Source organism: Hemiscyllium ocellatum, chromosome 45 (assembly GCF_020745735.1).
Source record: "Hemiscyllium ocellatum isolate sHemOce1 chromosome 45, sHemOce1.pat.X.cur, whole genome shotgun sequence".
NCBI lineage: Eukaryota > Metazoa > Chordata > Chondrichthyes > Orectolobiformes > Hemiscylliidae > Hemiscyllium > Hemiscyllium ocellatum.
This window is the reverse complement of record NC_083445.1, coordinates 772,553-787,628: the sequence shown is the minus strand read 5'-3', so window position 1 is coordinate 787,628 and position 15,076 is coordinate 772,553. Positions and strand designations below refer to the sequence as shown.

Genomic DNA, 15,076 nt, shown 5'->3' with positions numbered 1-15,076 from the left:
ACCCAGCGATGAGCTGCTAGATCAGCTCAAAGTCTGTCCCATTTAGCATGGTGATAGTGCCACACAACATGGAGGTTATTCTCAATGTGAAGGCAGACTTTGTCTCCACAAGGACAGTGCAATGGTCACTTTTACCTATACAGTCATGTTCAGATTTTTCTCCAGCCGGATGAAGTCAAGTATGTTTTTCCGTGTTGTTGGTTCCTTCACCACCTACTGCAGACCCAGTCTAGCAACTATATCCTTTAGGACCCAATCACATCGATCAGTAATGCTGCTGCTGAGCCACTCTTGTTGGTGGACATTGAAATCCCCAACCCAGAGTACACTTTGCACCCTTGCCACCTTAGTGCTTCATCCAAGCGTTGTTCAACATGGAGGAATACTGATTCATCAGCTGAAGGAGGACAGTGCTTGATAACCAATAAGAGGGTTCCTTAACTTGAAGCCGTGAGACTTCTTGGAGTCCAGAGTTGATATCAAAGTCTTCCAGGGCAACTCCCTCCCGACTGTATACCACTTGCCATTACCTCTGCTGGGTCTGTCCTGCTGGTGGGACAGGACATATCCAGGGATGGTAATGGTGGTTTGTAGGGTGTTATCTGTAAGGTATGATTCCCTAAGAATGACTATGTCAGGCTGTTGCTTGACGTGTCTGTGAGGCGACACTAGCCCCTGGATGTTGCTAAGGAGGACTTTGCATGATCGACAGGGCTGACTGAGTTTTTGCCGTTGTCTTTTCCGGTTCCAAGGATGATGCCAGGTGGTCATTCTGGTTTCATTTCTTTGTTGTGACTTTCTAGCGATTGATATGACTGAGTGGCTTGCTGGGCCATTTCAGAGGGCAGTTGAGAGTCAACTAAGTTGCTGTGGCTCTGGAGTCATATGTAATAAGGATGGAAGACTTCCTTCCCTAAACGATGTTAGTGAACCAGATGGGTTTTTCTGACAATTAACAGTGGTTTCATGGTCATCAGTTGACTCTTAATTTCAGATTTTTAAAAATAGAATTTAAATTTCACCATCTGCCATGGCAGGATACAAACTCAGGTCCCTAGCACATTATTCAGGGTTTCTGGCTTAATAGCCAAGCGATAATACCACTAGGCCATCGCCTTCCTCGATTCCCTGACCGTGGGAGAAAGACAGTACATTAACCCTATCGATGCTTCTCATGATCTTATACACCTCAAAAGGTCCCCCATCAGTCTCCTACGCTTGAAAGAAAAAAATCCTAATTTGTCCAGTCTCTCCATATAACTCAAACCATTGAGTCCAGGCAATATCCTTATAAATTTCTTCTGCACTCTTTCCAGTTTAATAACATCCATCCTATAACAAAGTGACCAAAGCTGAACAGAATACTCCAAGTGTGGCCTCACCAACGTCGTGGGACAACACTGACTACCCTCCAATCTTCTGGGACTTCACCCATGGCTAACGATGGTGCAAAAACATCAGCCAGAGCTGTTGCCGTTTCTTCTCTAGCCTTTTATAGTGTTCTTCGATATATCTGGTCAGGACCAGGAGATTTATCCACCTTCATACATTCTAATACATCCAATGTAGAGTCATAGAGATGTACAGCATGGAAACAGACCCTTCGGTCAAACCCGTCCATGCCGACCAGATATCCCAACCTAATCTAGTCTCACCTGCCAGCACCCGGCCCATATCCCTCCAAACCCTTCCTATTCTTATACCCATCCAAATGCCTCTACTGTGATATGGACTATCTCCAAGATATCACCACTAACTTCCCTAAGTTCCCAAGTTTTAATGTCTTTTTCCGTGGTAAACTCAGAGGAGGAATATTCATTGAGAACCTCTCCCATCTCCAGCGCTTCTTCTCATACATATCCACTTTGGTCCTTGAAGGGCCCTCTTCTTTCTCTAGTTATTCTTTTTCCATTAATATACTTAAAGTACCAGTTTGGGTTCACCCTAATCTTCTCAGTCAAGGCTATCCCGTGCTCCGTTTCATCCTCCTGATTTCCTTATTCAGTAACCTCCTGTATTCCCTATAGATCTCCAGGGATATCCTTGATCCCAGGTGCCTGTACCTTAGCCATGACTCCTTTTTCTGGTCAAAACCTAAATATCTCTTGTCATCTAGGGTTCCCTATTCCTGCCAACTTTGCCCTTCACCCCCACAGGAACATACAGACCTTGAACTCTAGCTATCTCACTTTTAAAGGTCTCCCACTTGCCGGAGACCTTTGCCTTTGCCTTTGCCTGCAAACAAACTATTCCAATCAACCCCTGCAAGCTCTTATTTAATTCCATCAAAAATCACCTTGCCACAATTTAGGACTTGAACCTGTGGGCCAGTTTTGACCCTCTCCATAACCATTTTAAAATTAATAGAACTATGGACACTGGTCCCAAAGTGCTCCCCCACTGTCATCTCTGTCATCTGTCCTGCCCTATTTCCCAAGAGTAGGTGGAATTTTGCCTCTTCCCAAGTAGGACTCTCTATATACTGCTTGAGGAAACCTTTCTGAGCGCAGTAAACAAATTTCACCCCATCTAAGCCCTTATTGTTCTAGCAGTCCCAGTCTATGTTAGGAAAATTAAAATCCTGTACCATGACAACCCTATTGCTCCTGCAAGTCTTCCCAGTCTCCCTGCATATTTGTTCCTCTCATTCCCGTTGACTATTTGAGGGCCTAAAGTACAACCCCAATAACGTCACCATTCCCATCTTATATCTTAGTTCCACCCACAAGCCTCACTGGATGATCCTTCAGTTATTTAATCTCTGATTACTGCTGTGATACTTGCCTTAACCAAAAATGCAAGTCCCCCTTCCCTCCTTCCACCACCTCTGTCCCACCTAAAACACCTGTACCCTGGCACATTAAGCTGCCAGTCTCGACCCTTCCTTAGTCATGTTGTTGTTATGGCTGTAATTTCCCAGTCCCAAATTCTGATCCATGCCCTGACTTTATCGGCCTTACCTGTCAGCCTGCTTGCATTGAAATTAATGAAATTTAATTCAACAGGCATACCTTGCTTCCTGTCATGTTCCAGCCTGACCTGTGTCTTCAACATACTATTTCTGATTATTTCATCTCTTTGGATCCTCGCATTTGCCTCCCTGCTGTTGAGGATCCCATCCCCCTCCCAATCTAGTTTAAATGAATATCTCTATGACTCTTAATTGTACCCTTAAAAGGCACTGTTTAAAAAAAACTTTACCAGAAAATTGTTAATTTAAATTATAGTTTCCAGGTGTGAATGTTTCTGCATTTGTGAAGCTCGAGTGACTCAGCAGTTATTGCACCCATATGTGTACTTTAAAACTCAATGAAAATACAGATAATACCAATCACATTGACAGGTATTGTTAAGTTAATATAGTGGCTGAATCCAAATTACTTTTTAGAATTACTACTGGACTTGAATGCCAAATTAATCCCAATTATTAATATTAACAGAAAGTGAAAGTAAGTTTGTGGGCTGAATCTTACTTTTCTACTGGCTATGCGTCAATTTCATTGAGGAATTCTTTCCATGATGCTAAGAGAGTTATCTCATTCTATTGTCCCAAACTGAACTATCAATTACCTATCTCATCACAGTGGAATCCCCATCACAATGGAGTCCCTATATCTGAGGTTAGCCTGTTTCTATCACTTACTGTTGCCTGAAGAACTGTCCATACCAAGATGAAATAGACTAGCATCTTTGGCATACACACTATCTTTGAAAAGGCCATTGTGCACCCAGACATGCACTGTCAGTCCGGAGATGCCGTGTATGATTGTGACATTTGCTCCAAATGTGGCAGATGAGAGGAAATCGATAGTCTTCTTTGTAGCCAGCTACTTGGATGAGGTAGTGCAGAGTAGGGATATCCTCTTCCCCCAGGACTGGCAGTGGAGGTCATGTCATCAGATCCTGCTAGTCTGGTCTGAAACTGCTGCTTGGGTCATTGAAATTTCATTCAGCTGGAGAAATACACAACAGTGAAGGAAAATGGTCAGTGACTATACACTTGCTATTACATGCAACATCTTCCCTCACTCACTCTAACACATCTGAATGCCCTCCTAATCCTGAATGGCCTCAGCTGTGTCTGCTCAGTTGCCACTTCTCCACCCCACTAGCAGTAGTAGCATTGCAACCCGGTTACGTCTGATTAAATCTATCCTTTTCAATCGTTCCTGAGAAAAACAGCCCACAATGGGGCAGAAGGAGGCAAGACTGGTGGTGGGCTGCCTTATATTCTGCTCTTACTCCCTTTGCAAAGAAGGATCTGATCCTGACTGCCCCAAGTGGCCAACTGACTGTGCCCAAGACACTGGACTGATATTGGAGTCTGGAAAAGCGCAGCTGGCCAGGCAGCATCCGAGGAGCAGGAGAATCGATGTTTTGAGCATAAGCTCTTCATCAGGAGTTAATGCTCGAAACGTCGATTCTTCTGCTCCTCAGATGCTGCCCGACTGGTTTTGCTTTTGCAACATTACACTCTTCATCTCTGATCTCCAGCATCTGCAGTCCTCACTTTCTCTGAGTTGATCTTGGAGTCTGCTTAGTGTGCCAGGATGCCACTGACAGAAGATCTCTACCTTGACTGAGGATTACTGACAACCATGCAAATCTTCCTTGCTGTGCTATACAGCAAGGCAAAACAGAAATATTATGAGCCTGGTATCTGTAGCTGAGCAGTTAAAGGACATGAGACAAGGAAAGGCAGGGATGCTGTGAGCATCCAGATAGGGTTTAGGTGAGGGAGCACTAAGAAAGCAAGTGGACAACCTTAAGATGCACCCTGGTCCAATCTGTGAGCTGGGTTTGTGTCCCTGTATGCAAAGTGTCCTTGTGGCAGTATTGCAGTGCTAGTTGCCACTGCACCCTGAAGTGCAGTTTTAAAGTGTTGATGTATGGTCATGCCATGAGGGTCCAGAAAGATTGTCAAGTGTTGGGTGCTAGCTTCCATGAATAAGGTGGTTGCAGCAGGTGTCATGGAGTACCCACAGAATTTTTGTTGCCAGGTGTCCAAGATTATAGTCCTTTGGAACAAGTGACAAGCTGAAGTCACCAGGTACTTTCTCAACTTTAATCTCGGGAATTGTTGACGTTTAGTCTCCTTTTGGGAATAGGGAGCTGCATGTCAATGAGACAAATTTGCAATTAATGATGATGACAACAAGCAATAATCGCTGTTAACAGACATCTCACCATCTGGAACTGAAAATGCAATGAGTTGCTTCTGACATTAAGAAAGATCTTGACTGACTTCTCACATGATTCTCCCAGATTTCTCATCATAGCCCACGTCATCCAGGACCCCATGAATTTCTGTGCCACACTTATGGATCGGCTATTCATCAAAGTCTGTAAACTACTAATGACCTGGGAAACCCCGAGTATAGAACAGGAGAAAATGTGTCAATTTGTGCATTTCCAGGAACGGATTCCATGCAACCTCTGAGTCTTTCATTTCTGAGATTATAGTCCTATGGTCTGTTGAGTCATATGCACCACACTAATGGATAGAAATTTCACACTGCATTTTCTTCATTATAGAGACATTGCAGGGTGACAGTGCAGCTAGAGCGTAGAGGCAAATGTAAAAGCCCTTAATAAAAACACTATATGCTGTAAAACTGATATAAAAACAGTGAATGGTGGAAACATGCTAAAGTTCAGGGTCATCAACCTGAAAAATTATCTCTGTCCCTGTCCACAGGTGCTGTCAGATGCTTCTGAGTTTCCAGCATTTTCTGTTTTTATCAAATGCAAGCAAGCTATACATCTGTACCTAATAGCGTATCCCTCCTATCATCTTCAAACTAAGCAATCTCGGTGAGTTGTTGACTTGCTGTATGGCTCTATGAAATACAAAGAATTAAGGACAGTGAACAACATTTTTATATACGTGTATATATATTCTATATATACATGTATAATTAGCTAGACAATTTCAGCTTCCTTGCTATAACTGTCTCAGATCTACACCATAAGGTAGCAAAACTACACTACACATACTCTCCATTCTCACAGGGATGTAACTGGCATTCATTTATTATCAGTGGAGATGCTTTTTCATTTAATTTATTTTTCTAATCAACCAATTGGCTGCCCCTAACATTATAAACTTTTATTTTCCACAATCACCTTTGATATGGTACCATCACACTGCACTTCAATAAATCATTCTTTTTATGTAAAGGTTTGCAGTGTTTTGGCATAGTTGAATCTTACATAAAGTATAATCTTAAATTATATGACCTACAGATTTGCATTATTGAACAAGTTGTGTCTTACAGAAATTAGGAGCCTAATTTGTTACTTGGTAAATTGCAATTATTGTAGTTGAATTTTGATTAGGCAGCTAAATAGAAGTGACAATTCTACTGTAATTCACTGCAAAAGGTATCGAGGCAGCAGTTAAGCAGATATGGCCTAACACATTAAAAATAAAACAGACTGCAGATGCTAGAAATGTAAAACAGAAATTGCTTGAGAAACTCAGCAGATCAGGTAGCATCTGTGGGAAGAAAGCAGAGTTAATGTTCTGAGTCCAACGACTTGTCATTAAAGCTGTTTGTAGTTAAGGTTGTTAGGAAAATGTGGGATTTATGCTCAATCTTAAATTTTTTTCTGGGAGGGGCACAAATGGGAAGGGAAAGGGTGAGCAAATAACTGGAGACAAGTGAGTAAAAACCATGAAAGGAAGGAATCAGGCTGTAAAGTTGAACTCGATGTTGAATCCAAGAGATTGCAGGGTTCCCAAATGGAACGTTATCATTGTTGTGAAGGGAAGAGAACGGGTGAGGGTAGAAGTGTGGGAGATGGGTCAAACATGGTTAACAGCCCTTTGACCACAGTGGTGGCAAAAGATGGACATTTCTGTGCCCCCCCCCGTGAAAGGTGGCATCATCAGAACAGATGCAATGGAAATGGAGAACCTGGGAGAATGGAGTGAAGTCATTACAGGAAGCAGAGTGTGAGGATGTATAGTCAAGGTAACTGTGGGATTCAGTGGGTTTGTAGTGGATAATGGTGGCCCGCCTATCCCTAGAAATGGAAACTGACGTCGAGAAAGGGAAGGGAGGAATTCAAGATGGACCAAGTGAAGGTCTGTCATCAGGTGCTGGGTGGAAATTGGAAGTGAAATTTCCAGTTCCAAATGAGAGAGTGAAACAGCACCTTTCTCTGGTTCATACCATCTCTGAACTGGAGAAAGAATTGTGTGGTGAAAACCGAGTAAGATTGGATCAAGCCATGTTGCACTTATCCCAGAAAGAGATGGGCATAACTGATGTGGCTCATGGCCACATCTTTATCTGAAGAAAGTCAGAGGAGTTAAACGAGAAGTTGTTGAAAGTGAGGACTAGCTTGGCCAGGCAGAGAAGGTTGGTGGTGGATGGGAACGGTTCAGGCCTTTTTTCCAGAAGAATTGGAGAGCCCTGAGACCATCCTGACGTGAATAGGATTGCACGTCCATGCTGAAAAGGAAGAGGCAGAGATCCATGAACTGGAAATTTTGAAACTAACATAAAGCATCAGAAGAATTGTAGCTTTAAGTGGGAAGGGACCTGTCAAGAGGATTAAAAAAATAGTTGAGATAGGAAGAAGATGGGTCAGGAACAGGCAGAAACAGACCTGGTTGTTTATTTTAAGGAGAAGGCAGAAGCAGTCTTTGTGAGGTTAGGGAACTTTGAGCTATAAAGCTGTCTGTGAGGGAGATCCCCAGATGAGAGGAGGTTTTTGGCAGTTGGTGAACACAATAACTGATGCTCAATGGTGGAGTTAAGGTGCAGAGGGAGATTGGAAGGGGTGTCCCTGAGCTAGCACTAATCCTTCACAATATAGAGGTCACTAAAGCAGACAACACAACACCACCCTTGTTGGCAGGCTTGATGACAAAGTCAGAATTGAATTTGAGAGCGCAGAGTGCAGTCAGTTGAGAGGGAGATGAGTTCAAGTGGGTGGTTGGGGGAAGGTAAAGAAAATAAGGGGACCTGTGTCACGTTGACAGTTCTTGATGAACCAGTTGAGTACAGGTAAAAGGCCAGAGGGAGAGGTCCAGGTGAAGGGAGAGTGTCAGAAACGAGTGATGGTGTCTGTGGGATGGGGAGAAGAGTTGGCCCAAAGAAATGGCATGGAGGCCATGGAAAAAAAAGAGTTCAACATAATGTAATGCCCAAAATACATTGAGGTAGGGCTCAAAGGGATAAATTCTTCGAGTAAAAAGTGAGGTCTGCAGATGCTGGAGACCAGAGCTGAAAATGTGTTGCTGAACGTGAGGACGAGCTTGGCCAAGCAGAGAAGGTTGGTGGTGGATGGGAACGGTTCAGGCCTTTTTTCCAGAAGAATTCCTGATGAAGGGCTTGTGCCCGAAACGTCGAATTTCCTGTTCCTTGGATGCTGCCTGACCTGCTGCGCTTTAACCAGCAACACATTTTCAGCTCAAAGGGATAAAACTTAACACGTATCTGTGAAAGACCTTAATAACAAAGTGTCTCAATACTTAGAAGTCACTTGAGTTTCTAGATAAAAGAGGAAAATAGGGGAGAAAAGTATTGTAAATTGCACAAAAGTTCAGATGATAATCCTAAAATATATAATTTTAGATCCTGTCAATCATGGTGAAGAGGAAGTTATCAGAGACGGATCCAGAGAAGTTATCATTCCTGAATCTTCATTTGGAGTCACTCCACATATATATCAAGGTTTGAAAAGCAATTTTCTCTAAATAATTAAACTGAAATAATGTGACATTAAAAATTGATAGTCTTGATTTTGTTGTGCTGGCCTGAGCAATTCAGTACATTTGATGCAAAGTGATTCTGACCCAGGAAGCAGAAAGAAACAATGACTAAATTGCCTTTCTCCAAATCCGAATTGAGGAATGGCTGTTGGAGTACTCCTTAGATAGGATAAGAAACAACATTATGGATTTTAGAAAAAAATTAAAATAAATGATTGTCTTTATTACTGAATGGGAAAAATGGTCCTAAAGACATTTAATGTTACTCATAACGAGATTTTAATATGCATTTTTTACCTGAAGGTGTTGACCTTTACTGGGATGCTGTTCCATAGATATTGGAGTCTTTAAACTCTCATGTTAGTGCTTATCTTTATTTCTGAACCTAATGAGTCATTATAGAGTATATCAGAGATTAGCTTGCTTTTCTTCTCAGTTCAGTTTATTAACCAAGCGTATGCATTTTTACATACTGCATAGTGGTCAGTTGCAGGACCCCTGACTTTTTTGTCATTTTCTGAGCCCAGCTACAACGGAAGATTGTAGGTTCCTAACCATAAAAAAAAAGCTTGTTTTACTGGATCACTAGCACCCAGTATAGAAACATTGGGTGGAATCTTATTTAAGCTTGAACAATGTAGGTCAGAGTGAGAAGTTCATTGATCCTATTTCAGTGCAGTGTTGGGAACATCTTACTGCATCTTTTGATTAAGTTCAGGGTGTTGAGGCAACAGTCTCTCTAGGCAGCAGTTGGGTGCCTATTAAGTGGCATTATTACTTTTCAATGACCTTCCTAACTGCAGATTTTGCTTCTTTAATATCATACCACCTGCTACAAGCAAATTGAACACAGAATTCTCAACATGGAATTCAGAACGGGTACTTGGCAACTTCAGCTCGCTGCTTTCTCCAAAGGAGCTTCATTTTGGTCACAAGGCACCTACAAAAGGGGCACATGCATAAATAGATATTGGCCTCACATGCATGTCTATGAACATTGGCAGTATTTACTGTATACTTACAGTATGCTTTTGCATTCAATGCTGCACCACAACTCAATGACAATTTTCATTGTAATGTTGCAGCAAAGATACTTTGTGCTCAAAGACATGCCCTCCGTTAGTGTTCTGCCACTTTGAGTGTGCCTGAATGCTCACAGCATCCTGCTTGTTTTGCCTTGATCCTCAGCCAAAGATACCAGGTTCTCAGTCCTTCTATATTTCTTAGCACAGATGGAAATCCAAGAGTTTGTCATAGTTGTCAGCAGTCTTCAGTGGGGGTCAGCACAGTAAATCAAGGGCAGTTTCTGATACCAGCCCAGGGTCTTGGATAGTCAGTTACCAGATTGAGGCATAAAGATTCTTCTCTTCATACGGAGTGAGCAGTCAAATGTCTAACAACCCATCACCTATCTTGACTCTTGCTGACTTGTTGGCTGTTTTCCTCCTGAAATGAGAAAGAGAGAGAGAGAGAGAGAGAGAGGTAGGTGTTAAAGGAGATGAAAATGGGTTACTCTTGGTGTGGACAGGAGTATCCTGAGGGACAGAACAGATACCCCAGAGTGCATATAACAGTAAAGCATGGTACAGGCTCTTTAGTCCATGATGTTGTGCCGAGCATTTATCTTAATTTGAGATCAACCTAATCTACACACCCCTCAATTTACTGCCATCCATGTACTTATCCAGCAGTCGCTTAACTGTCCTTAATGTCTCTGACTCTACTACCCCCGTTGGTATTGCACCTGCACTTCCTGTGTAAAGAACCTACCTCTGACATCTCCTCTATACCTTCTTCCAATCACCTTAAAATTATGATCCCTCGTGACAGCCATTTCCGCCCTGGGAAAAGGTCTTTGGCTATCTACTCTGTCAATGTCTCTCATTATTTTGTACACATCTATCAAGTCAACTCTCTTCCTTCTTCTCTCCGGTGTGAAAACCCCTAGCTCAGTCAACCTCTCTATATAAGACAAGCCCTCCAATCCAGGCAGCATTCTGGTAAATCCCCTTTGCACCCTCGCTAAAGGATTGACATAATTCCTATAATGAGGCAACCAGAACTAGACACAATATTCCAAGTGTGGTCTAACCAGGGTTTTATAGAGCTGCAGCAAAACCTCGCAGCACTTAAACTCATATCCCCTGTTAATGAAAACCAAAACCTCATATGCCTTCTTAACAACCCTGTCAACTTGGGTGGCAGCTTTGAGGAATCTATGTACATGGACCCCAAGATCCTGCTGTTCTTCCACACTGGTAGAAAGTGAAGACTGCAGATGTTGGAGACTGGAGTCGAGAGTGTTGTGCTGGAAAAGCACAGCAGGTCAGGCAACATCCAAGAAGCAGGAGAGTCGACGATTCCTGATGAAGGGCTTATGCCCAAAATGTTGACTCTCCTGCTCCTTGGTTGATGCCTGCTCAGCTGTGCTTTTCCAGCACCACACTCTCGACTCTGTTCTTCCACACTGCCAAGAGTCCTGGCCATTCAAATTCGACCTTCCAAAATGATCCACTTTGCATTTATCCAGGTTGAACTCCATCTGCCACTTCTCAGCCCAGCTCGCCCTGTCAATGTTTTATTGTAGCCTGCAACAGCCCTCAACACTATCAACAACACATGTCATCGGCAAACTTTCTAACCCACCCTTCCACTTCTTCATCCAAGTCATTTATAAAAACTACAAAGAGCAGAGGCCCAAGAACAGATCCCTGATATCAGTGGTCACGGACCTCCAGGCAGAATACTTTCCTTGCACTACCACTTGTTGTCTTCTTTCGGCCAGTCATTTCTGTATCCGGACAGCCAAACTTCCCTGTACCCCATACCTCCTAACTTTCTGAATGAGTCTACTGTGGGGAACCTTAGATTGCAGATAACACGAAGATTGGTGGAGTAGCAGAAAGCATAAGGGACTGTCAGAGAATATAGGAGGATATAGGTAGACTGGAGAGTTGGGTGGAAAGTGGCAGATGGTTTTCAATCCAGACAAATGTGAAGTGATGCATTTAGGCAAGACTAAGTCTAGAGCGAATTATACAATGAATGGAAGAGCCATCGGAATAGTTGATGGGCAGAGAGGCCTGGGATTGCAGGTCCATTGTACCCTGAAGGTTGCTGCACAGGTGGTTAGAGTTGTCAAGAAAGCATATAATATGCTTGCCTTCACTGGATGGGGTATTGAGTATAAGAGCTGGCAAGTCATGTTAAAATTGTACAAGACATTGGTTCGGCCATATTTAGAATACTGTGTACAGTTCTGGTCGCCACATTACCAATGAATGTGGACGCTTTGGAGAGGGTGCAGAGAAGGTTTACGAGGATGTTGCCTGGTATGGAAGGTGCTAACTAGGTGGGGAGCAGAGGGATACAGATGCCTAGGAATTGACCGACAGGTTCAGACAGTACATTTGGATCGGCTCAGGCTTGGAGGGACAAAGGGCCTGTTCCTGGGCTGTAAATTTTCTTTGTTCTTTGTTTAAATGCCTTACTGAAATCCATATGCACCACATCCACTGTTCTACCTTCATCAGTGTATTTTGTCACATCCTCAGAGAACTCAATAAGAGGCATGACCTGTCCCTCACAAAGCCTAGCTGACTATCTTTAATAAAATTATGTTTTTCCAAATACTCATAAATCCTATCTCTTAGAATTCTTTACAATAGCTTGCTCACCACAGACATAGACCTGACTGGTTTGTAATTCCCAGGGATTTTCCTAGTCCCTTTCTTCGCCTCCTTCCAATCATCTGGTACTATTCCCTTGGAGAGGCACAGCAGTCTCATTCCTTGCTTCCCTTAGTATCCTTGGATATATCTGGTCTGGCCCAGGGGAATTATCTATCTTGATGCTTCCTAGAATTTCCAGCACATCCACTTTCATAATATCGATCTGTTCATGCCGACTAACCTCATCTATGGTGTGCTCACACTATCGACAAGATCCTTCTCTCTAGTGCATACTGAAGCAAGAAACTCATTTAGGGCCTCCCCTACCTCTTCAGATGCCAGGCACATATTCCCTCCACTATCTCTGATCTATATGTAGAGTTACTGGTGACAGCAAATGAGGGAAGATCTTGCAGGCAATAGTCAAAGTGTTAGAGTGTGAGCCTTGATGGGAGGTGGATGAAAGAGCAGAGAGTGAATGAATGTGGGGTATTGGAGAGAAGATGGTGGCAGTTATGCCAAAAGAATGCAGAATATCTTCTTACAATGTTGTGATTTCCTCCAGATGGCTAACACTGCATTGAACCAGTTGACAACTTTGCACCAGGCTGGCAGGGTCTGGTATCAGGGCCTCCATATGGCACCAGGGATGCAGATCCATTACTGGAAATCCCAACAGCGGCAATTTATTCTGAGTATACCAAGTGGTAGAATGGGGACAGATTGGGGTCACCTTGAAGTAGGGTAGGTTGTTAGTGAAGAGCATTTGGTAGAAAAAAGGTAAGAAACATAGAAAAACTCTCTATAAAACTTGACAAAACTGACACAGCAAAAGAACTGTGAGATTCAGCCCATTTTCAGCTAGTCTAATTGTTAAATTGTAACTCTCAATGCAGGATAAATGACCTTGAGACATGCAGGGCTGCATTTTCAAATTGGGGTCAGGAACCCAACAATCTGCCCCAAACTTCAGAGTGTTGGCCAGTCTGCAAAGAGACAAGTTCAGCACCCCGTTAGAAGTGCAAGGCATGTAGCAGCTACGCTGTGGGATTTGCAGTCTTGCTGAAGAGAACAGGCCACTCAGTACTATTTGATGGGGGTGGAAGGCAGCTTGAAAGAAAATTAAAGTTCAGCATTTGCACTGTCAGAACCAGGTCCCAGAAGGCACACATAAATTGCAAAGACAAATGAAAGTTGATTGGTCCATGCAGGACTCAACAGCTGTGCAGTAATATTTATCAGACCTTTGGGTGAAATAAATTGAAAAATTAAATTTTGTATCTGACAGGCTCCTAATAAACTCCTTAAGGAGCTTAAGGGAGCATTAGTTGGAGATGAACAAGTTCCCCATTGTTTCCCTTCATCAGCTGTTTGAAAATTGCGTGCTGTTCCATCAGCATCAATGTCTCAAGATAATCTTCAGGACTGTAATTCTCAAATCCTGCCTGTTCAATGTCTTAATCTTACCACCTTTTAAAATTCCAGCCTGTGATTTATGTAGCTCAATACTACAGAAAATAGTGCATTATTTACTGTTGGTGATTATCATTGTGGAGTTGCTGAAGAAAACAAGTTAAAGATAATTTATTCTGCAGACCTTTGCCACGGAATCAAATTAAGTACTGTCTGTGGCTCTTAAGGTAGTTGGTGTTGAATATATTGTGAAGATACCAAGTTCACTCGATCTTTATTATCTGATCTCAGACATGCCAAGTTGACGAGGCAAGGAAAAGTTAACTTGGTCCTCTTTCCTAATTAAGGAGTGCTGCATCCAAAGCCTCCATCCATGCACAGTTGTACTTTTTTTTGCAGAGCTGTAATTGAGGTACCAATTCTTTTACAGTTCATCACTAAGAGGATAATTACACTCCTCAATGGTTCACTGAAAGTATTCAAAGAATTCTGTGATGATGGACGTTCTGGAAAATCCAGCAAAAATGTTTCTACCTGAAGCCTTAAATCAAATTAGACTGCATAAACAGAAAAAAAGTAAACGAGCTGGAATATGAAAAAGAGCTTGAGTTGTTGCAGATGTGGGAGGAAGGATAACGTGCAATGGCAATGATGGTGATGTGTGCTTAAGCAACAATGAGAAAGTAGGTTAGACAAAGATGGTAATAGTATAAATTAGAGTTAGTAATAGAGAAGAAAGGTACATAGCTTCTGAAATGTTAATATGTGAAGAAGCCATTTAAGCAATGTCCTCCATACACCGAGTTAACAATAGTGTTTGCAGATATTTACTGCTTACAGCTGAATGCCTCTTTGCCACTTATGTAGAATAACACCCACTCGGTGATGAGTACAACATGAAAAAGCTCATTATTGACAGGTAGTGCTGACAAAAATAAATCATGCTGCCATTTGTTACCTTTTGTTTGTGCTAAACTTAAAGCTGTGAAGTGCAGTCTAAGATGAGTCACAAGTTTCAAAACTTTCAAAATTGGGCAATCTTAGGTGTAGATATAATATTATTTCTAAGCGACAGGTGCGTGCATTTATTTGCAAAGTCCTTAACCTATGCTATTGCTGCAGTTCCTATTTTCAAATTGTGAGAAACTTATTTTAGGAGCATTCTTCTGTTCTTATAAGAAATATGAACAAGAGGAGACCATAAATGCCTCAAGCTTATTGTATAATTAATATGTTCATGGTTGATTGGATGCCTCACTTCCTATAC

At 42.3% G+C, this 15,076-nt stretch overlaps 1 protein-coding gene across 1 annotated transcript in view; it reads left to right on the top strand.

Moving 5' to 3' along the window:
• The window catches only part of LOC132835837 (uncharacterized), a 51,666-nt gene that overhangs the window by 15,857 nt on the left and 20,733 nt on the right, over nucleotides 1-15,076 (top strand). Inside the window, exon 5 of the mRNA XM_060854934.1 lies at nucleotides 8,589-8,687. Coding sequence (XP_060710917.1) covers nucleotides 8,589-8,687 — 99 coding nt within the window. The remainder of the gene's footprint in view (nucleotides 1-8,588; nucleotides 8,688-15,076) is intronic.